The 22,977-nt window shown below is 35.0% G+C and overlaps 3 protein-coding genes across 4 annotated transcripts; 2 read left to right on the top strand and 1 right to left on the bottom strand.

Annotated features, from left to right (window-relative positions):
- LOC104776906 (homeobox-DDT domain protein RLT1-like) lies at window positions 2,343–10,571 on the bottom strand. Its single transcript, XM_010501070.2, has 18 exons — window positions 10,394–10,571; window positions 9,774–10,277; window positions 9,521–9,591; window positions 8,641–9,006; window positions 8,460–8,549; window positions 8,196–8,360; window positions 7,844–8,066; window positions 7,241–7,341; window positions 6,986–7,072; window positions 6,723–6,875; window positions 6,475–6,630; window positions 6,090–6,299; window positions 5,355–6,002; window positions 4,742–5,272; window positions 4,063–4,617; window positions 3,852–3,956; window positions 3,508–3,750; window positions 2,343–3,404 (listed from the first exon to the last, which is right to left on the bottom strand). Exons 1-18 carry the CDS (start codon window positions 10,569–10,571, stop codon window positions 2,625–2,627), a joined length of 5,166 nt encoding a protein of 1,721 aa, XP_010499372.1. The 3' UTR covers window positions 2,343–2,624.
- LOC104776904 lies at window positions 11,783–14,580 on the top strand. Of its 2 annotated transcripts, none has more exons than XM_010501069.2 (9): window positions 11,783–12,042; window positions 12,175–12,299; window positions 12,744–12,791; window positions 12,932–13,045; window positions 13,472–13,522; window positions 13,645–13,701; window positions 13,821–13,976; window positions 14,065–14,145; window positions 14,241–14,580. In XM_010501069.2, the coding sequence occupies exons 1-9, from the start codon at window positions 11,901–11,903 to the stop codon at window positions 14,295–14,297; spliced, it is 831 nt and encodes a 276-aa protein (XP_010499371.1). In that variant the 5' UTR covers window positions 11,783–11,900; the 3' UTR covers window positions 14,298–14,580. The 2 variants fall into 2 exon arrangements, with proteins under 2 accessions (XP_010499371.1, XP_010499370.1); XM_010501068.2 differs by having other exon boundaries at window positions 11,787–12,042; window positions 12,172–12,299.
- On the top strand, window positions 21,179–22,555 carry LOC104776903 (homeobox protein 2-like). The gene has a single exon (XM_010501067.2). The coding sequence runs from the start codon at window positions 21,240–21,242 to the stop codon at window positions 22,272–22,274; it is 1,035 nt and encodes a 344-aa protein (XP_010499369.1). The 5' UTR covers window positions 21,179–21,239; the 3' UTR covers window positions 22,275–22,555.

The raw sequence follows: 22,977 nt of genomic DNA, 5'->3' as shown, positions 1-22,977 counted from the left end.
TTTTCTAGCTATAGCCAGCGTCAAACTCAGAGTGGTAATAAGATTGGTGTGTGAAGGTAATTTGGATATTGTATCATGAGGATCATGCACCAAGTGCATTGTAGTAACCGTTAAGAGAAACGGTTATTAGGAGTAGTTGGACACCCTTCATCACATGGACTCATTCTTCCACATGTTACAACTTATATAACCCTTTTTTTTATGGTCTCTTCTATAAAATTAATACAATTGATTATTTGATATCAAACTTTAGTGACATGTTAATACAACCATTAGCTTTTATTTTTTTCAGGTCATGAAAGATACTGATATTAATAAGCCAAACGAAAACTTTGTTCTACTTTAGATATATTATTCTCAAAGGCGTCTCCTTTTCACTTTCTTTTTTGCTTTCGGTGAAATCTTCAAACAAGCTTTTGCGGTTGTACCCAAACTTTTTCCTAAGTATCCACTTGCCATAAGATCTGTGGGACCATATAAATATTAGAAAGTGTCGCTTTTGCAAACTTTGAGGGAATATAAATCATACATCTTCTAATCATATACTCCTTCAATTCCTCTCGTCTCCAGATTGTATTTTGTTAGAAATACCAAGTGTGATGCATATGCTGAAAGTTATACTATATTTTCTACTTGTCTTTCAAGCTTATTAATTATTCTATTGCAAATTTGTGTATTATATATATATATATATACATATCCTAGATCATTTAAAAGTCCCTAACTACACGAATCATATTAATCTTGTATTTCCTCCTCAATGGCAAGTAGTATTCGTGTATAAATCTTCTACATGAAAAAATAGAGGATTATTTCATAAAAAATAATTAGTTACCCACATAATTTTGGACCCAACATGGTTGGTAGATTATACCTTCTTTGGAAAACCCTAGCAACCAAACAGGGCTAAGCCCTAGATACACTTGTATTCTGACATGGTTAATCTCATATGTTATACTATAGTTTATTTTGAAAATCATAATGGTAGAGTTCCCGCTAGATAATTGAGACTTATGTTTTCTCGTGATCTATATTAGTGTTTTATCAGGACCAATGAGTCCAAAATTTTATTTAATTTATGAAAACAACAGTAGTTGTGGGTTCTACGTGGTTAATAATACGTTTTTGTTTATGGGTTAAAATATAAAAGAAAAAAAGTTGAGCAAAAGAAATAGTAAGTAATAGTAGTATTGCATCTAGAAGAGAGAGTCAGCGGTCCAATTTATCCGGCCCAAGTTTTTGGTGATCTTTCTTTCCTACCTTGCAATCATAACTATTCCCTTAAGCTTAATCATTCTTCACTTTAATTAAGCTTTTAAAGAATATTGAGTTTTAATTCACATCCCCACCTTCTCCCACTATCCATCCTCCTCTCCTTTTGGTTGGCGAGGTAAAAAAACAAAAGAAAAGGAAGAAGCCTCTTTTAACAACTATTTTAGATTTATTTAGTTTCCATTTGAAGTTCTATATTTGTGTATTGTCCAATCGAAAGTTCTACTTTCTCGTCTTTTGATGCATGTTCTATGCTTGCATATATATAGTATTTTTCTATATCATGTAATGTATATCATTACCGTATATATGTCTTGTGCAAATGTGTAGGTAGCTTAGATATTGATAACATCAATCAAAGCTGTTTAATTAATATGCTGATTGAATAGATTCATACAAACATTTCACATTTTCACCTTAATGTTAAAATTGTAATTACAAACATATTTTCTATATACAAGACACTGAGTGATTTGCTAATTTGCTATATCAGATCACTAGTGTATGAAATATTAAAATGTAAAAATCTCGTGTTGTATGATTCAAAACAACTGATAAATAAATGCCTTTTTCTTATCGTATTCAACCTGTAATAAAAAAATAAAAAATAAATAAAAAATCACTACGCAACTAAAAGTGGTCTACCTTGGACCATCTAGTGAAAGTACGTACACCTTTAACTTTAAAACAACTGATATACAAACACGAAACTTAAATTGTAATTTTCCAAAGAATTATAAAGGCAAAAAGTTTTAAAGACATCGAAGCTTAGCCGAAGATATTCAGACGATTGTGAATAAGCATGGCAATGATTTGAGAAAAACACAACTCTTTTCAAGTCATGTCTCTCCAAAACGTCTGTATTCTTTTGGTTTTAATACAAAATGATTTTTTGGCATATATATACCTTTTGACATTTAATGGGGAGATTCTGCATGAATCCTAGGACTAGTGATTCTCCTTTGGAAGAAAAGGTATGAAATCACAATCACACCCATATTGTTAAGAATCATTCATCGAAAACTTTAATCCCGTAGAAGAGAAGAGGGGGAGCTATTAAGCATTGGAGATTGACACATGATGAATCATTAACTTACACTTAACAAAAAATAATGAAATTGTTATAATGATAACAAAGGCATTTGCTAAATACATGCCTTGGCTTTGGCTTGAACTGCACCAAAACTAATTAGAAATTGTTCTTCTATAGCTTCTCCTTAGGTGAAAACCTATTCTGATACTATCTCTCTTTTTTCTCCTATATAATAAAAATATATATATATATATATATATATATATATATATATCTTCAAGAATGTAATCTTCCCTCTTCACAAGCTAGATCTTAAGATTCATGAATCGCTGCTGCTGTAACCTTCTGATTCTCTGTCGTAATTGTTTGCTGCATTATTAGCAGGAACATCATCATCATCTTCAGAGCTCTCACTTATTTCTGCGTCATCTTCTCCTTCGACCCGCTCAACACCAACAACTTCTTCCTCCTCCTCATCCTCCATAGCTGCTTCGTTTGCGTTACTATTCCAATCTAATCCCCACTTGTTTCTCTGACTGTAATCCACAAACTGACCATCAACATCATCATCCTCTGATTCAACTCCTACACTGTTGTCACTTTCATCATCCACTTGCATCGGCGTCATTCTGTTGGGTGTTTCATTAGCCCAGTCCTCGTCCATCTCTCTAGGAGTTTCACCTGCTGCCCAGTCTTCATCAATGTCTCTGAATGTTTGCTCTTCTTCTTCCTCATCTTCTTCAACTTCTTGAGTTTTAGGCCTAACAATATCAGCCATTCTATTGACTAGGTGGTCATTCTCCTCATTGATCCTCTCTGGTCTTTTTCTAACAGTCCTCTTTCCTCTTCCAGGGATTTGGTGGTTCAACTCCATGCTCATTAAGTTATTATCGACTGCAACATTTCTCTGACTAACAACAAATCTGTTAGGACCACCTTGCGCTTTCTTTCTCTTCACCTTTTTGTTTGATCCAGATCCCAAACTTACTCGTGCACGTTTATTACTACGTCTGTTGCCCAAATTTGGAACAACCTCGTCTTGGTCTTCTTGCTCTCGGGGTCCTTTGCCTTTGAACAGAGAATCTCCAGGGAAAAGGCTCTGCAAACGTAGAGTAACATATTCCAAAATCATAAAAATAATTTCCAAAACCATAGTAACAATTTTCACAAATTCCTGAACCAATATGGTCTTGAAAACTTACAATCTGCTCGGTCTCATCTTCAGGGATTAGATCAGGTTTCTCTGGCTTCACATAAATAATGGATGCATCAAGTTCTGAAAGTCTCAAAGCAACCGCTGATACTGTCTTTGGTATCCATGGAAGAACGTCCACTGATCCCGGATCATCAGCATCAGCATCACCAACTCCCAAGAGCTCTTTCGCCGACATAAAATTGGATGACAAATATTCTTTCTTGATTGCAGTCTCTAAGGTAGTTAACACCTATCAAAACCAGAAAGGACAATACCGGGTTTAAAAATGAAAGGTCATTTCCTTCCAAGTTGTACTAATTTAGGGAAAGAAAAAAAACAAGATGATGGAACCTGCAAAGCTTCTTCAGGTGATGATGATGCGTTCAACCTAAACCCCCAGATTTTTCTTTTATCCTCTGTCCAAAATGATTCAAGAGCTTCATCTGGAATAGATGCCTTTCAATAAAAATGAAATTGTAGAGTTGTCAAGAATTGATACCATAAGAACAGGCGCCTAATCTGACTGTAGACTAGAAATCGAAAAAGTTCATTTATGCTTTACCTCAAGAAAAACAAGTAGTGGTTTGAGCAACCTGACTCCAAAAGGAAGAGGTGACACAGTCAAACCTGAATCTAATATTTCTGAATCATCAACCATGTCCAATCTCTGGTGACAAGAAGTGCAGTGAGTATACTCAGACAAATAAGAAGCAACACACAGGGCACATGTTGCTAACAATTCAGATCTCTTCTTTCCATATTTCTTAGCACAAGAAGGGAGTGAGCTGTACGTCTCGGTCCACATCCATCTCTGGAAATCATGGAACCGTTTTGATAAACTCTTCTTCTCTGTGTCGTTTCTACCTAACTCAACTCTAATAGAATTTGAAGTTTCCATTGAATCAGAGTTTGACCCTGATACAGCACTAGACGGGCTCACGGAATCTGTAGGAGAATGATTCATAACACTCTTTTCCTTCAAGAAAGGGTTCCTAGCGAGCTTCATATTCTTACGTGCATTCTCTTTGAATGATCCCTCGATCTTCTGCAGCATTATGCGTAAATGAGACTCTCTGATCCCACGCATATCCAGTGATGCAACCAGAGTGTCAAAAGCCTACACAGAACAAAAAACACAAAGGCGTGGTTAAAATCTTAGATAAGCTGGATACTCAAACCAAAGGGTACTCAACATTTTTACAGTTAAAAAGAATTTAACATACTGTTAAGGATAATATTACCTCCTCTGAATCAATGAGGAGCCACTTGCCATCATGTAGCTCGACAAATAAGAGCCCCGAGGATGGATCACTCTTAGACGCTGATGCAGCAAAAAGCCAATAACGATTGTGGCGCCGATCTTGTCCAACCGGCAATGATCGATATGGATACACCTCTTCTGCTTTGTGGCCTATATATGATTTTAATTGTGAGCGTGATCTCTTTGAAACATATCCCTGTTGGAAAGAACAATTTTCTTGACTTATAATGGCCTCCTGATTAATAAGTCCTCTCTCAGCAGTTGATTTCTGGAGATCATTCGAAACAACTTCCAGGGGCTTTTTTTCATCTAGAAGTTCAGAAGGGTCTCCACCGAAATTATCCCTTTCCCGATTAGAGCTTTGGATGATTGGTAGACCCATCGTTGACTCGGTTTTACTGCTTGCTAAGTTTTGAAAATCAAGCTTAAGTACATCTCTCATACAGCTGTTATCTAACTGTGCTTCAGCCCACATCTGCTTTTTAAGAGAATTTGCTGCTTCCATACGATCCTGCGAAAAAAAAAAAATCAGATCACGATGAATAGACTCTAAAACCCAGAGGAAAGCTGATAATATAAAACCCAGACTTTACCTCAAGACCAGCTCTGATGGAATTTCCTTCATTGGCAATGCCGACTAAAGCAACAAGGGCATTAAGGCGCTCTTCAACACTTAGATGACAGTAATCCCCTTCTGTAAGACCTTGAATCCATGATTGGCCCTCGTTGCTTTCATCAACCATAGCATCCACACAGCCAACCGCTGTATCTTTAAGCCGCTCATTATGTTGTGGAGCAATGCTCTTTATACTGCTTGGAGGAGGAGATGAAAACTCCTTCTCAATCTCACTCTTTACACCTGCTTTAACATCACAGAACATAGTATCTCCACCCTTTCCAGACAAAACATTCGCTTCATCTAGATCGGCACTTTTTGATGCACTTGCTAAAGTGGCTAAATCATCAACCTCAGGATCCTCATCAATATCAATTTCAAAGTCTTCATCCCTTTCAAGATCATTCACATCTTCTGGACCTGTCAACCCACTTTCAAATGCCCTTATCTTTTTCCTGGCATCTGCGAGTATCGCCTCTCCATCCGCAGGATCCTTCACATAAGGAGCTCGCACACAATAAGTCGAAGGAGCTATTCTTTCAAAGAGTTTCACATCTCTTGTCAATGCAACAGAGATAGATGCCTCTGGTGTCTTGCTTGTTGTCAGGTCCCGAAGTCCGGATTTCTTTCAATTGAAACCATAAAAACTATGTAAATGAAATATTTTTAATGACGATGAAAACTGCAGACCATATATAGATTATTGATTTACCTGAATCTTGTCAGCAAGTTCCAATACTGTCAGTCCCTTGCTTCCCTCAAGAGATAGAACATGAAAGGCTGCAAATTTGACAGTTCCAGGTGTCAACCGATGCCTCGACTTGCGTGGAGCCAGTAACCCTTTCTCCCGCATTAATGCAAAAGCACTTTCAGCTGCTGAACCACTTCGGATAGTAGAAATGATATCTTCACAACCTTTAGCCTGCATACACAACCAAACCAAAACAATGTTTAAGAAAACATTAAAACTATCTTTATGTCAAAAGCCTAGCTTAACTCCCAGGATTTCATTTTTCGTTTTCATATACAGTACTAATATTACATCCTAAGCAAAAACTCCGTGAGGATTTAGGAGGAACACAAACACGAATAAGTACCTCATCTTTGTCACCAGTGTGGGTAAATCGGGAACTTTTTTTCTTCAGCCTAGGCCCCAATCCAGTAGAGAGTGCCAATTGTCGCAGTATTTCAGGCCATGTTAATGGGTTCAAATTCTTTTTCCAACTACGAATGTCAAAGCCCCATGCATAAGCCTGAAGGAGAAAGATGGATCTGAAAGATGAAGCGCACTGAACCAAACCAGAAAGAGAAAAGGATATTAACATACAAAGGCGGAGAAAGTTACCCCTTCAACTATTTGCGGATGTCCACCTTCAGGATTGGCTGTAGTATATTGATTATTTCCAATTCCACTAAAGGGTGTTCGAGCAACATCTTCAATATCTCGTATAATTGATCTCAGAAGAGTAACATGTATCTCCCCCAGCAACCTTGAGTCCTACAATAGGATGTATATCATATACAGAGCAAGAACAATGAAATGAAAGACACAACTATTGAACACAATAAAACAGGGAAATCTAGAATGATTACTGAAGAGAGACTTACATAGTCATGAAAAGCCTGAATAAACTCATCCAGCGTAAAAGGCCATAGGTCAAGAACATCAGAAAATGATGTCAGAAATCTCCAAACCTGAAAAGCAACCACAATATAAAAAATGTGAAACGTGCAAAAGGTTTCATTAAACGCGAAAAAAACAAAACCAACTAATTCCACATTGGTCTAAGTTATTCTGATCATAATACTAATTTGAAATGAAGGGTAGCAGACAGATGTACGGTAAAGATCAGTAGAGCATACCATTAGAAGGTTTCCAACACTTTCGTCGGAATCTTTCCATGGAGAAATGGCAAACGGCATTTTTAGTTGCAAACCCTTTGGTGGAAATGTGCTCAGAGAATCTGAAAAAAAATAGAATAGCTATGATAAATTGCTAGATCTAGAAAGAAATTACAACACTATATTAACGCTAAGCCATTCGAGTAAGATATACGCAAATTACTTTGACTGTCTTATTTTTGATAAGTATATCAAGGAGATAGATTAATAAAAGAAAGCAATTATAAAAGCTAATACCCAATCTAGAAAGCAATGTATTTACAACAAAAATAATCAACTGAAAGTAAAAGCAATTTTTCTTGGCAGTGTTTTAACATGCTACATCAATATGGAATATTCCAGACAAGGCCATAGCATGTACCAAACTGTTAACGTAAAAGCTAATACTAAGCTTAAAATTCAGAGGAAAAAGACTAAGAATTAATAACCAAATTAATTGGAAAACTAGAGATCGTTCGTTTATTGTGAAGGTGAAGCCTACAAACTAAGTAGCCCGTTAAAGGTCGTGATTACCAAATCAACTACTAGCTAAATCAATATCACACTTTGGCAGAAAGACCATACCTCTGTACAGTTCAAGATTTTGCAATGTGTCATGATCAAGCTGTAATACCGAGGGTAATCCTTTGCTAATAGCAGCCAATTCCATCAGTTCTAGCTGCTCATCCTCAATTAGATCCATGGACTCCTTGGCAATTCTACGTGCAGTTGCCTTCTCAATGGCAATCTTGCGTCTAATAGCATCTTTCTCTCGACGAATCTCTTCTTTTTGCTTCTTTTTCTCCGCCTTTAACACGTCACAAAAAGATACAGTAATTCTCATTTTCCGAACTCTTGCCACAAAGGTTGCTCAATCTCAACAGTATTAATAAAATATAGTGAAGAATAACAACTGAGCATAGTTTTCCAAACTTACCCTTTCATTTTCTCTCTGTAAGAACTTTTCTCTTCTTTCCATTTCACGTCGCTGCTCACGCTGTAACCTCTCCTCTTCTTTTATTCTTTCACGCATCAACCTCTCTTCTTCCTTACGCCTCTCACGCTCGTTCCTTTCCATCTCTTTTCTCATGCGTTCTTCATTCTGAGGACACAAACATCAACTCGTCAATATATGTTACAGTGATGCTAATAAAAGACAATAAGATCTTCCTAATGATCAGTAAGAAGTAAGAGAAAATACTTTTTTCTTCTGAATTTCTAGTTTCTCAAGATCTTTTGGTCCACGATTCTCTCGGGTTTCACTCCCTCTTCCAAGTCTAACATCGTGAATCTGTGAGAGTAAACATGGGAAATTGACATTACAACAAAACACATCTCGTCAAAAAAAACAGATGAAATTAAAAGTTGGCGTAGGAAGTTACCTTTCCCTTCCTATGCACATCATTACTCTTATGCACCCCGTCAGACAACATGTATGGATCTTCTGTACCAAGGACTGATGAGTCCTTTTCCATTAGAAATCTATCCCCACGATGAGCTGATGCAACAATGGGGCTTGGCATGTCTTGTTGAGATGTAGAACAGTTACGAGACACATACCCAGGAGTACCATAGGACCTTGGTAAAGACCCATTCTCGTGCATAAATGATGAACTCCTAGGACGTGCAATTTCATAGTCCATACCATGTGCATGATTTTCCGAGTATCGTCCATACATCTCAGGTGTAAAGGAAGACGGATCATCCAGAGATTGTTGCTCATGGAAAGAACGGGCAGCAGCTTGAGACTATAATCAACAAAAGCAAATAAGTTCAGCAAAGTAGTAAAAATAAAATGTGATTACATGAATGGACAAGAAAGAGATTATAAACAGCAAAGCAGAGTTCATCTTTCTAACAATGATCAAAGACTTCTAACTCCCACAAGACCAATATGTCAGCCTTTGTGCAATGAGAACTCTAAAAATTATTCCTACCATAAAAATCATAGACCATCAGTTGATGATAACCTCTTCAACGAAACAATTTGATATGGGGATACTTTTATTTATCATGTAAGAGATCTCAACTGATAGAATCAACGAGAGTAAACCCCTGTGCTAGGAAAGCAATTTCTAAGTAATTTCTCAAAGCGGCATGAATTAATAGATAGGTTGCATCTAAAATATAGAGGTTTCATGGCAGCATTTGCATTCTCTGATTCAAGTTCAGGCTGCCACCATCTACATATATCTAGGATGCACAATTTAACTCAGACTAAACAAACTAAATAGAGCGTATCAGTTTCGGCAGAAAACTAACTCTTCGAGGGCGGACATCATGTGGTTCATACATTTTGCTCTCATATGGATGAAGTAGGTGCTTCTGCATCGCTACAATGACAAAAAAAACAAAAAAAAAGAACAAGGTTAGAAAGCGGAAAACAAACAGAACCTGCTAGACATGAAGTGTAAATACTAAGACAAAGACTGACATTAAGCATGTCACTTGGTTAATAATACTCGAGTAACACCAACACAAATACAAGTCAGCAAACATAGAAAGTAATGTATACCAATAGGAGAACCGAAAGCACCAGGGGGCAACGGATCAAACTCCATGCCAAGAATAGGTCCATCATCTCTCAAGGGCTCCCCTAACTGAGCCTCAATGCAGACAATAGCTCTACGCACCATGGCCGACAACCGTGGCTCGTAGCTCGGCTTTACCATAGTCTCGTATTCATCCAATTCAGCACGAGAACTACTACTACCACTAGCAAAATTCCTCCTGGAGTCAGAATAAGGACTGCAACCTGAACCAGAATCCGAACCAGATCCGGAGTCCTGTTCAGGAACCGATCTAGCAGGAGGCAAATCGTTAACGGAAGAGGCAAAAGCAGGAGGAGGCGGTCGAACAGCAGCAGGCACGGCAGGTTTAACCGGTGTCTTGGACTGAGACTGATCATCCTTCTTGTCCTTGAGACGTCTATGACAAAACCACATCTGTAACTGTCGATCTGTCAAATTCAATTTGTCAGACAAATCAGCCCTCGTCGCCTCCGAAGGATACTTCTCCTCTGAATCCAAAAATCAAACAAACAAAGAACAATTCACATCAACACTAAGGCAAAGAGAGAGAGAGGAAACGAAGAAGAAGAGAAGATAAGAAAGAATCAAAATTGAAGAAAGAAACCTGAGTAAACTTTCTCCAAGGTCTCAAGCTGAAACGGAGTCTTCATCTGACGCTTAGGCTTAGCGGAGGAGGAGGAGGAATTATCAATCTTGTTCTTCTTCTTGTTATTGTTGCTACCAGCAACAACATCAGCAACGCTCCTGATCTGATCTTCTTCTTCATCAGAACCCATCTCCATGTGAAAAGAGGAAACGAAACCCAGAAACGGCCGCAAGAAGAAGAATCACCAAACACACAAAGAACAAAAACAAAAATAAAACTAGGGCTTCCTTCCTCCTACACAAACAAACCCTTTGATCCCCAAAAAAAAAAAAAAGGGAANGATTAAATCTTACAACAACATTGACGACAATCACACACATCTTCAATTTAAAACAACATTGGTACATTTCAGAGAAAACGTTTCAAAGCTTTGGTGTTTAAACAATGTGACCAAAAAGATTCAATTTTTATTACCATTGTGGCTAAACAATGTGATCAAAAGATTCAAACTTTTTATTACCCCTGAATCCATCACAGTCACAGATATCCACAAATTTCCTCAAATACCCAATCCAGAAACATAAACAGAACACCAAAAAATTGTACTTGAGCGAACCATAAAAAGTCAAAATTCCTTAAAATCAAAAATGATACAAAATCGAAAGCAAAAAAGATCGAGAGAATTTTAAGAAGAGAGTGAAATCCAAAAACCTGAAGTGAGCAGCTACAAGAATTTCGATCGGTGAAGAAGAAACCAACATTAGAAGCGGTCCTTGAGCTCACAGCAACTGCCAAAAACACGACAACCAGAGTCGCTAAAGGCCATCGCCATGTTTTCCTCTTCCCCTCGCTCTCTTCTTCTTTGATTGCTCCTCTTCCCATTACGATAACGATAACGAATGGGAGAGAAATTATAACAAAAAAAAAAAAAAAAAAAAAAACGTTTTTTTCGTAAAAGAAAAGAAAAAAATCGAGACTTGAGGATTCTATCTACAGCGAATCGCGTGCTTATGTTAATGTGTGTTTCTGCCGTTGATGTGTTTATGAGATGATGATGCATCATCAAAGTCTTCTCCTTTTAACACTTTCAATTGTTTTATTTTGATTAGAGACTCTCTAATTAATACAAGTCTTCAAATGCTTTGTAATGTTTTTTAATACGAGCGAGCTTTGGTCTTTTCTTTCACTTTTTGTTTTGTTTTTTTGTCGTTCACAGATCCGCGTGTGTTTACATGATTATCTCCAGTTTCTTCATTTCTTGAGGAACCTCTTAATGTTGTTGAGAATAAACGTCTTGCCGTTTTACTGTTTTGGAATTTTACAATTCCTGTCGTTTTTAAATGATTTTTTTAAACCACGTAAAAACCGGTTTAATTTAGATTTCTCAAACCCGGTTCAGTCGTCGTCCCTGGATTAAGAGAGTACGATTCGAATTAGGAAACTTTGACTCCAAAATCTCGCTGAAGAGACGAACCTGTTTTCTTAGTATCCGGCGCGGGGAACTAAGAACTCCGGTGAATAGAGAATGGGGATGCATTTAGCTGCTCTGTTTCTCGCCATTATCGTTTCACCACTCTGCGTTTTCTCATCTGAAATCCAGCCGATCGGTGCTGATCAGAACTTGGTGAATGATCTGGACGCAGCCAAGCTTAGAATATCTCAATTGGGTAATAAATTTTGGCTCTTCTTGCTCAGAATATCTCAATTGACCACAAAATCTTCCCCTTTTTTTGTTTGTGTGCTAATTGTATTGTTTTGGTTTGCTGGGGAATCGACTGGCTCTGATCTCGTTGTAGAAGCTGTTCTTGAGGCGACCATACAGAAGGTGGATGACAAGACCCTTTACTTGAAGGACCGTGAGAAGCTGATCCAAGTTGCTCAAAGTCAGATCCAAAGTTTACAGTCTGCTTCATTCAGTGACGAGGTTCGTTTGGTTCTCTGAGGAAAATTTATTGGGAATCCAATGGATGCAAGTTTATAAATTAGCTAGAAGGGCATTAGAGAGTTCCTCTATGACACTCATTAGATCGTCTCTTCTGGTCTTGAGTCTCTCATATGATAGATACCCACCTTACTGAGTAATATACTCATGTTTACTCGACAAAATTACTGAGCTTAATCATCTTAGTTATAGCTGCCAGTTCTGTATAGTATCAGTTGTCACACCTGTGATATAAGATGTTTAAGTATTGATGCTACGTAAACTTGTCTGGTTGTATGATAAAACCCTTAGAAGCATATACAGGGTTTGAGTAAGTTGTTGCTCTTAAATTAGGGTCTTTGGTTCTGTTTGGGATCAGTTTTTGTGTACTGTACCAATATTTCTATCATGGTAGTTGCATTGATGACATTTACTATTTGATCTCAGAGCGGCTTACCTTTCGTTCAAAAGAGGATAAGTGAGTTGGAAGAAGAGGTTAGCTCGGTCATGTGGCTATACAAATTCTTTGGTTTAGTTCTCTCAAAGTTTTTTTTTTTTTGGATTATACCCTAAATTGTGTTCTGCCACTTTCTCTTCAATTCCACTAATCTAAACAACAGGGTTGGCAATGCTAGGTTAAAAAACTATGGGCTGCCTTGAGAACAACCAACTTCGAGCTTCACGTTTTAGAGGATAAAGCTAGAGATGCAGAGGGTAAAGTTAAAGCTAAGGCTTTGGAAGTTAAACAGGTGATTATATTGGCTTGTTTGACCCATTCCCTTCATTTTCTATCCAAAACACAAATGTGAACGATTCTATGTAGATCAGAATCATCTCATAGTTCACTTCATAGTAATTTCTACAAAAGTTCAGATTGATTCTTTCTTACCTTCTTCTCCTTTAAACTTTACGTGTAACTTAAATATGTTTGGATCCTCGGGGAAACAAACATATATTGGCATAAACCTTCATGTTGGTAGGTATTTAAGCATCTGATCATCTCAGTGACTTCAATTTTTATGTGCTTATCTTGTTGTGTTTATCCTTTTGTTATGGCAACAAATGAAATCTGTCTGTTAATGATGTTTTTAGTGTGTAAATGAGTTTTCAGAGTGTTGTTGTCACCAAATTCTTCAAGTTCATGGGGTTCTGACCTTCTTTCTTTATCATTTTAGATGGTAGAAGTTGTTACGGAGCAGTGGATTCAGGTTCAGCATCTTGAGCAGGTCTTTAATTTTAACATAGAAGTTTGTCATTTATTGTAGTTAAATCTCATAAGGTGTGATCAAGTTTTGTATAAATTCACATCACTGATGATATTTTTTTCTGTTCCTAATGCATCTTGAAGATGAGAGAATTCAACAACCGAAGGCATCACACACCTAGCAAATGCCCGTTCGTGAAGGTAAAATCCAAAATCCAGCTGTCGAACTTACAGTGATATGAAATCCGAGGAAATGATACTTAAACCGTCGTTTAATCATCTCATGGCCTCTCATTTTATCTTTTTGTATCTGTATTTAGCTTATGAGCGACATCCAAAGACATCTGCCCAATGTTCATGAGTCATTTGACATTCACTGGAAGGGAAAGAAGGTTCTCTCTGTGCAACCATATCTCACACAAGCACAGTCACGGTTAGAAAGCCTCTGGGCAGCTGTTACCAAATATCACCATCAGGTTTTGTTTCTAATAATTACATTTCACCCTCTCCATAATATTTAGATGGAATGATTTGGTAACCTCGCTTTGCTTTGATTCTTTATAGTTACAAGGCTTCATCAAGAATGAGATGGAAAAAACCGAGATCACAGCAGCGGTTGCAAACAGAGAAGTGGTGTTTTTCATGGTATGTCAGTCCATATTTTCAGAACTGGTAAAATGGTTAAATCGATGTTTGATTTGTGTGATCCTTAATCAAAATCTGTAAAATGAAATCTCCAGGCATCTGCAGTGATTACCATCCCGGTGTTTGGAGCTTGGATCTTACTCTCTTCCTAGTTCAGATAGGTTTTGCCTCTTATGGCTCAAAACATTGTCTAGTTTTGTTAAGCTTGGAGGTGGTTCCTTACGGTCAATTGCATCCATGAGCAAACCGATAACCGGTTAATATCTGGTGTAAACCAGTTGTTATTGGGTAAGGTGCACAGTTGTATGTATCCAAGATTAATTTTTGGGAGTAGAAAAGAAAAAACATTGGGTTTTGTAATTGAAGAAGAGACAAAACCAAAGAGATGCAGACAAAGTCAGTCCTTGTTCGTTTGGTAAACCGTTAGTTGTCGAACTTGCCAGTAGCGGTAGGCTTACTACTGCCCGTAGGGTTTGGTGTGTTGTGGTTAAATCGAGAAAAAAAGACAAAAAAAAAAAAAGCACATGGACAAATCTGCGGGAAGACCACAATACTGGATGATGATATAGATAATCTCTTACACATTCTCTGCAAGACTTACGAAATCCCATTTGTACAAAAGATTTGATCACTCGTTCATTAGTAGTGTGAAACGAGTAGTATGAAAGATCAACCTCTCTTATCATAAAGACAACATATTATTACCTTATTTCTTAACTTATAAAACCATTAAATAAAGTAACACAATCAATCCTCTTAATGTTACATATTCTCAATCAGGTTTTTAGAAGTGATAGGTCTGAGTTTGGCTTTGAACATAAAAATTGAATTGGCGGATCAAAAGAAAGAGATACTATAATATAAGGCAACAAAATCATTGAAGTTAATAGATGAATAAAATTATAATTTGACTAGTTATATGTAGCATGGGTTTCTAAGAAGATTGCTTGTAGTTGTCGCAAGGTCCTACACGGCTCTAGTCTTCTACCACTCCCACCACACGACCTCTTTTGTTGTCCCATTTCCGCTAGTCACGCCACAAAGTCTCTCTCAACACTTTCGAGTCTTTGATTGATTAATTTCATTTACTCTTGTACTTTTTTTTTGGGGGTCAAACCATAAGTAAAATCTGCTACTTTTTTTTTTTTACCCCTTTTATTGAATGGTGTTACTTTTTATTTTCATTGTATCCTTCTCTTATTTATATGTATAAAAGAAACTACGGATACTTTATTCTTCTCATTTATATTCCTTTCAGCTTTTATTAATTTATGTTAAATGATCCTTTTAGCTTTTTTTAAATGGTTGGAGTGCTCTTTGATATGTCTCTCAATGTCTGAAAACGAGAAATACCTACTCTCTCGTACACATTCCCGCAAATTACTCAATATTGTTGAAATTATTTAGTGACATTTATCTTTTTTTTCATCTTTCGGTTGACAATTGTATTTCTTAACTACTACTTTTTCATACGTCCTAGTAGTATTTTTTGTTCATGTATATTACTTCTACAAAGAGATCTAATTACCGAGAAACAAAATTTGATATTTTATATAATTTTTGACTGCATGTCTTTAGAAGTTTTAGAAGTGTATTATTGTAGTTTGTATGATGAAGACAATATACTATATAAACGACGAAATTTAGAGCCACGAAATTTTGTCACACAATAGAGACTAGCGCGAGAGTAGTGGCTTAGGGTCACATGATATGTGTATTAGTGTCTCCATAGTGATCAGTGGGATTGCCCCAATCCCACTAACCCTTCCTCAATCCTCGCATTATTACTCGCCTCTCAATTTCTCCCCTCTTTGTTATTTTTTTCTTTTTATTATCATATTTTCTTTCTCCTTTTCGGACAAAGTGAAATCACACCACAGAGGAAGGACGAGCAAGTTTTAGTTTGCTTTATAAGAAAGAACAAAAAAAAACAAATTTGCAAAACCATTGGATATCAATTCTATTAAAGCTGAAATACTCACTAGACTCAAATTGGACCATGGCTTTGTTTTAGTACGTTTTTCATTAAAAATGATTAGAGAATCACTTAATTTAATTAAATTAACCTATAGTTTCGATTTATCTAAATGACCATTATACCCTTGGGTCGATTACTTGAAACTAACTGGGTCGGGACGCGGATCCTCTCTGATCCGAAAATAGAAGAAAAAAATTTGCATATCTCTTTGTTCTCCGGATTAATAATTTCCGGATCTTGTATATTATTTGATTCAAGAATAGTTAAACACACAACCAAACAGAGTTATAATCCCTATAAATAAGGAAACTGGTATCAGAGTATTTAATGGTTTTAATAATATCAAATATTAACTACTACCATACTTAATCCCTATAATTATTATGAATATTAAGAATAATGAGAAATCTTTAATACTTATCAATTGTGACTTTGTTGCTTCCAAAATAATCAATAGATTAAATACGAAATTGTATATATATGTAAACTAATTTGATTTGCTTTTATATTGTGAGATATTTACGGAAACAACAAATCAATTAAATACAATTAAATAAAAACAAATCATCATTTAGTTTAGATTTTCAATATTTCCTTAACGAAATTATAGTAATTAATTATGATTAGTATAGATGAAAATAATAAAAAACACAGAAATTATATATATAAAGTTGTAAACTAATTTACAGAAAAAGTGTCTTGTATATCCCACATCGACTAAATATTTTGGAATATGGTTGATAATCACTATAAATATATGACTAATATGTTTTGAGTATAAATGATCAGGAAGCTTGATTTATCAGGTATCCAAATTTAACAGTTTAATTTGGTTCTATATTTTAGCATATTTAAACTTTTAAAAGTAAACATAAAATAATATATTTACGTTTTTAAAAAAAAGTTTAAGATATTCTAAATATTTAAATTTTTATAGAATGTTTAAATTATTATAAATATTTGAACTCCGTCGAAAGTTTAAAATATTATAATATATTGAAAGTCTATAAAATATTTAAGTAATATTAATATTTTTACTCTTAAAAATTTTAAAATATAAAAAAAGTTTGAGTTAAACCCGTTAAAACAGGTATTTTTATCAAACTATAAATTAAATTGGGTTTTTTACAATATTTCTGGGATTTGATATATCAAATATTAACTGCTAAATAATAACCTAAATATACATAATCTCACTATAAATACAATGGTTTCTTAACCATTGAAATATCTCAAACTAAAATTTAACAAGCAACTTCTCCTCTTTTGACAACAAACCAAAATAAAGAAAAACTCATTCTCTTACAAAACTACTATCTGATATTGCGGTGTGTCTATCCTTTTACAAAACTACTATCCGATATTGCGGAATGTCTATTTTCTTACAAAACTACTATCTAATATTGCGGTGTGTCTGTTTACGTGAAAAGCTACATTCTACAAACTACATTCTACAAACTACTTACTCTATTAGGATTTCCAATTTACTGTATAACTCCAAATATACAAATAAACACTATATAACCAAAAAAAATAAGTCAAAATAAAAAACTACATTACAAAAATGCAAATTACAAAAAAAACTAACTAACAAAATATATAATCTCTTGCTGTAGCACGGGGTATCATCTAGTAATTCAATATTTCGATGGTTCATGTTTTTGATGGCTCATTCGCCCTGACTTATTGTACTAGGTATTGGTGCTACAGTAGGGGCAAAATATTTTCATATAATTATATTATTTTAAATATATAATTTAAGTATTTGTATAATATTGATATAAAATCCAAATATCATATTTTGATTTGGTTTTAATTTGGATTATTACGCGTCTATAACCTAGACGTATCTACTTTGGAACGGGAAACACGTCTCTATCCATCATGTCTCGTTTTATTATGTCCCATCTCGTTTCCTCTCGTCCTATATCTATTAGAAATTTTTTCTGTTTATTGATCGTTCTCTTTTAAATAATTACTTGTTATACAATATTTTTAATAGAGATTGTGTAAGAATTTTAGATGGGATACCCGAATTCTTCTTGAATATTTAATTTTATTTAGTTATTTATCTAGCTGTTTTCAAAAAATACCAAAATTCTGAAAGTACCTGTTCCAAAATAGCTAATTACTTCACGAAATATATAAAGTCTTCATGAATATTTAAGTTATATAGTTAGTAGAAATTACACTTCTCAAAACTTCTCAAAATATTTTTCAAAATTTCCAAAATTCTCAAAATATCGATCTCATATTGTTCTTTACATGTCACATATTGAACCTTTTTTTTAATCGGTTAAATGCAATCTTTTTTATTATATGAATTACCCATTTTCGTTGTACATCCACTATTTCTCATTGTAATACCATAAATAGTCCGGACTTAATCATAATTTCTTTTGCATGTTACATCAAATTTTTAGTTCTATTTGTTTTCTGTTTATTGGCACACCAAAAAATATTTATTAAGTTTTTAGAATAATGATTTCTCATTTATTTCATATTGGCTTTCCATAAAGACAGTGATGATGAATTATAAAATGAGTTAATCCTGGACACTGCTGATGGTGGAACAATACGAGACTTTGTGTCATAATTATTTTTGATTTTGTTTTTTTTTTTCTTTTTTTTGTCAAATTTTCGATGAAGTTTAATAACATGATTTCATGATTTTGTTTAGTTTTATCTCTTTCATTTATATTAATTTAGTATTAACTTTGTTTTTTCATATAAATTTTAAATTTGAAAAAATGAGTTAGAACCGTATTATTTTAGAACCGTATTATTTTAAATATATAAAATAAGTATTTGTACAATATCGATATTAAATCTATATATTATATATTAATTCGGTTTTAGTTTGAATTATTGTGCATGTATTACTCATTAGAAAATGTTTATTAATAGGGATCAAGGAGGTATAGCTGATTGAGTTGCTGATCCACATGCTGCAAGTTGGTCGCCATTAATGTTGGACTGAGCTCTCGGAGTAAGATACGAACGAAGCGAAGAAGAGTGTAAGCGGAGAAGAGACTAAGATTGGGATTTTTGATTTTTCGTTTTCAGAGAAAAAAAAAGGTTTACTAATAGAGATTCAGTAAAAAAAATAAACAGGAGACTCGAATTCTCCGCTGATTTTAGTTAGTTAGTCGAAATTATCCAAAAATAAATTATAATTCTCAAAAACTATCTAATTATTTTTAAAAATACCCAAAATTCTCAAAGTACTCGTTCCAAATTGGGTTATTACCAAATTTATTAGGTAAATGATCTTATTCTTTTTATAATTAATAATCTATTGTTTGGTTACAGTTTCATCCTCAAATTATTGCAATTTATTATGAAATACGCACCTAAATACATTTATTTATGATAATTCGTCCGATGATACAATATTTTTCCAAATATTAAGTTTTCATAACTATTATATAGAAAATGTTTTGCTCAAGAAAAAAGTATATAGAAAAAAAAAAGTTAACTGCCAGCAGTGGGTTAATTTGTAACATCCGTTTTTCTTTTTCTAACATTTTACTAGTATACAGGAGTTTATGCCCAATCGACACTCCTACCATATCCCACTAACTAATTAAATTGAAACAACACGTTATTGCTCCAATGATACAACTGGTTTATTTATTCGCCGAAGAATTGTGTTGCTAAAGTTTTCAATGCAAAATAATTATCTTTGTTAGGTCTTGTTTAGGTTTGCAACTTACAATCGCCATTGAACAATTGAAACTCTTAATGTAAAGATCGGAGTATTGCCTTTTCCTACAGCATTGGATAACAGATTCACATATAATGTTGATTTTTGGATGTTAATGTTGATGTTTATTCACATATAATGTTGATGTTTGGATAGCATTGAATTGTCTCTTCTTTGGATGTTAATGTTGATCGGACCAAATGGCCCGATATATATTATTCATGTTTGGTCGTAGGATAAAGCAAGAATGATTACGAGTAGTACATGATGAATAAAGATTACTGGAGCATTTCAAATCAGCTTTATATAAATGTGGTTTTGTCTGACCATCCGAAATAATCAAATAGAAGTTTGCTTGAAGATCGGGAAAGTTGGAGACATAACTATAAAGTAATTTTTACATAAGAAAGCATCTCGAGGCTATTCAATTATCAACTTGACACTATTATGTCGATTTTTTTAGGGGGCTTAATTAAGAAGAATAATGTTTATAAAGAACACACAATTTTCTAGCTACTCCATGTTTTCTCGAAATACTGACAAAAAAAAATGTATGCATGCATGTTTATCACTTAAGACTATAAAATTAAGATACTATGAAAGTTTTAGTAATAACCATGTGGATTGGCCTAGTGCAATTTGAGCCTGATGCATAACAGTTTTCTTATGTATAAAATGTATCATATCAATTGGGTAACTTATAAACTTAATTTGACTATTGATTCATGGGTTATATACTTAGATGTATTACATTTTTAAAAAAATCGTGTTGAAAGTTAATTAGTCTAATGCAATTCAAATATGAAAACAAATAAATTTGGATTTCTTGAAAAATATGTAACTTCCAACTAATGCTAACAATATGAAAGACTTTTATGATAGGACTTAAATTTTGGTTCTAACTCCTAAGCTGCTGATCAGCAACAATGACAGTATGACAAGAACGAAGGGGAAAAAACAAAAGCATCCCTGTCTATTCCTAGTCCATATTTGTTTTCAACAAACCAACTAAAATACGATCCATGTTCTCATGAGATGATCACCTCAACTAAACTAGTCGATAATTGTTGTTTGTCAAAGTTAACAACCCAAAATGGTTATTTACCTTTTTCTGTTAAACTAATCTTATAGGCAAGAAAGCTGAGCTACCTCTTTGAAAAATCATCTCATCCTCAAGGACCCACCATCAACCATTATCACCTATCCAGTCCCCATTTCCACCTAACGACTTCAAATTAAAACACATGAAAAAAAAGTCCACAATTTCTAAAGAAAAAGAGTAAAAAGAACAAAGAAAAAAAAAGCCTCAGCTTAGGATCTTTCAATATATATAAGCTCACACTAGCTCTCCATAAACCCACAATATCTAATTGTCCCTTCTCTTCTCCCTATCACACTACTACACACATCATGGCTTTCTCCACTAGAAGCCCCCTCTTCTTCTTCTTCACTACACTTATTCTTCTCTCCACTCAAATCCATGCTAGAGACAGCTACTTCTTTGGGAAACTCCACAGAGACTCTCTCAAAGACCAAAACCCTAACAATGTTATCCCTCTCGAGACCAGCGAGAAAACAACAGTAGATGAATCCATCCCCAACAAGAAAGAGCAAGAACAAGATCCTACCTTTGTCCCCGAGTCCGGAAACGGCTATGGCTTGTATGGTCACGAGACCACTTACAATGACAACAAAGAAGAGTTCAACAACAACAACAAGTACGATGACAAAGTCAACAGCAAGACTTTCTCCACTCCAAGCTTGAGCGAGACTGAGGAGTCTTTCAACAACTATGACGAAAAGTACCCGAAGGATACAGAGACCTACGGCAGCAACGGTTACAACAACGAAGAGTTCAACAACAACAACAACAATAAGTACGATACAAACTTCAAGGAAGAGTTCAACACCAACAACAAGTACGATGAAACCCCCAAGGAAGAGTTCAACAACAAGTACGCCAATGAAGAATTCAACAACAACAACAACAACAACAACAACAACAACAACAACAAGTACGATGAAAACGTGAAGGAAGAGTCTTTCTCTCAGAACAATGGAGACAACAAGGGAAGTTTCTACAACTCTAACGCTTACGGGACAGAGCTAGAACGTGAAACGCCGTACAAAGGCTACAGCCACAATTTAGAGAGGCAAGGCATGAGTGACACAAGGTTCATGGAAAAAGGTAGCTACTATTACGACCTTTACAACGCCAGAAACCACGGCCATTACTACCGGAAGCCTCACAGCAAACGCCCCGCCGGTTTCTATTCATCTCCGGCGACCGAGACTAACTACGACCAGCAATCGTATTCGTACGGAAACAACAACAACAACAACGAGGAGAACAGTTTTAAGGATCCATACAACTCCAAGTGGGAGAACGAACAGCCTGAGGAGTTTGTTGCGGGGCAAGGCACTAATAATCAGCTCAAGCCTTGATGAAGATTGTTATTTGATTTCCTCTCAAGACTACTAGCTACACTCTTCAGAAGCACTTTCTTTTATTTTCAACTAAGTTATATTACTTATCGTTGTTTAGTCAAAACTATATCGTTGTTATCATTGCAACAAATTAAAAGTGAAAGGGGTTTGTGTTTTTTTAAGTTGAGGTGGGTTTGCTTTTTTATTGGGTTTTTGAACTTTGATGTTTGCGTTTGCATATATTATTCGGAGAAAAGAAAGATACTAGTATATATATATGGTGCTACTTTATGTTATTATTCTCTTATGGTAATTTAATCACTTTTTTTGGTAATTTTATTTTTAATAAGTTTAGTTAAAGACTGTATGGATCTCCATTATTAAAAATGGGACCAAACGTGACAATTGTAATGGGGGGACATGAAGATGCCTCCTCCTCCTTGCGTAAGTGCAAAAGAGAAAGTAATAATTACTTGCACAACAAATATTTAATTTTAATGGATCTAGAAGACATATACTCCACTAGATTAGAATCGAAAAATAACACATTGTCGACGCCACAAAAATCTTCTCAAAGATGTGGCTTATTAATGTTAGTTGGGTGCATCAACAGTTGCCAGTTTGCCACCCACAGGTCGTATCAGTTCTATATATCAAGCTGTCAACCCAATTAACCAATTTAGCCTTTATTACCTTCAATCACGTTTATTACGTTCGTATA

Source organism: Camelina sativa, chromosome 3, assembly GCF_000633955.1.
Source record: "Camelina sativa cultivar DH55 chromosome 3, Cs, whole genome shotgun sequence".
Taxonomy (NCBI): Eukaryota; Viridiplantae; Streptophyta; class Magnoliopsida; order Brassicales; family Brassicaceae; genus Camelina; species Camelina sativa.
Note: the sequence above shows the minus strand (reverse complement) of the source record. Positions and strands in the feature narration are given on the sequence as shown.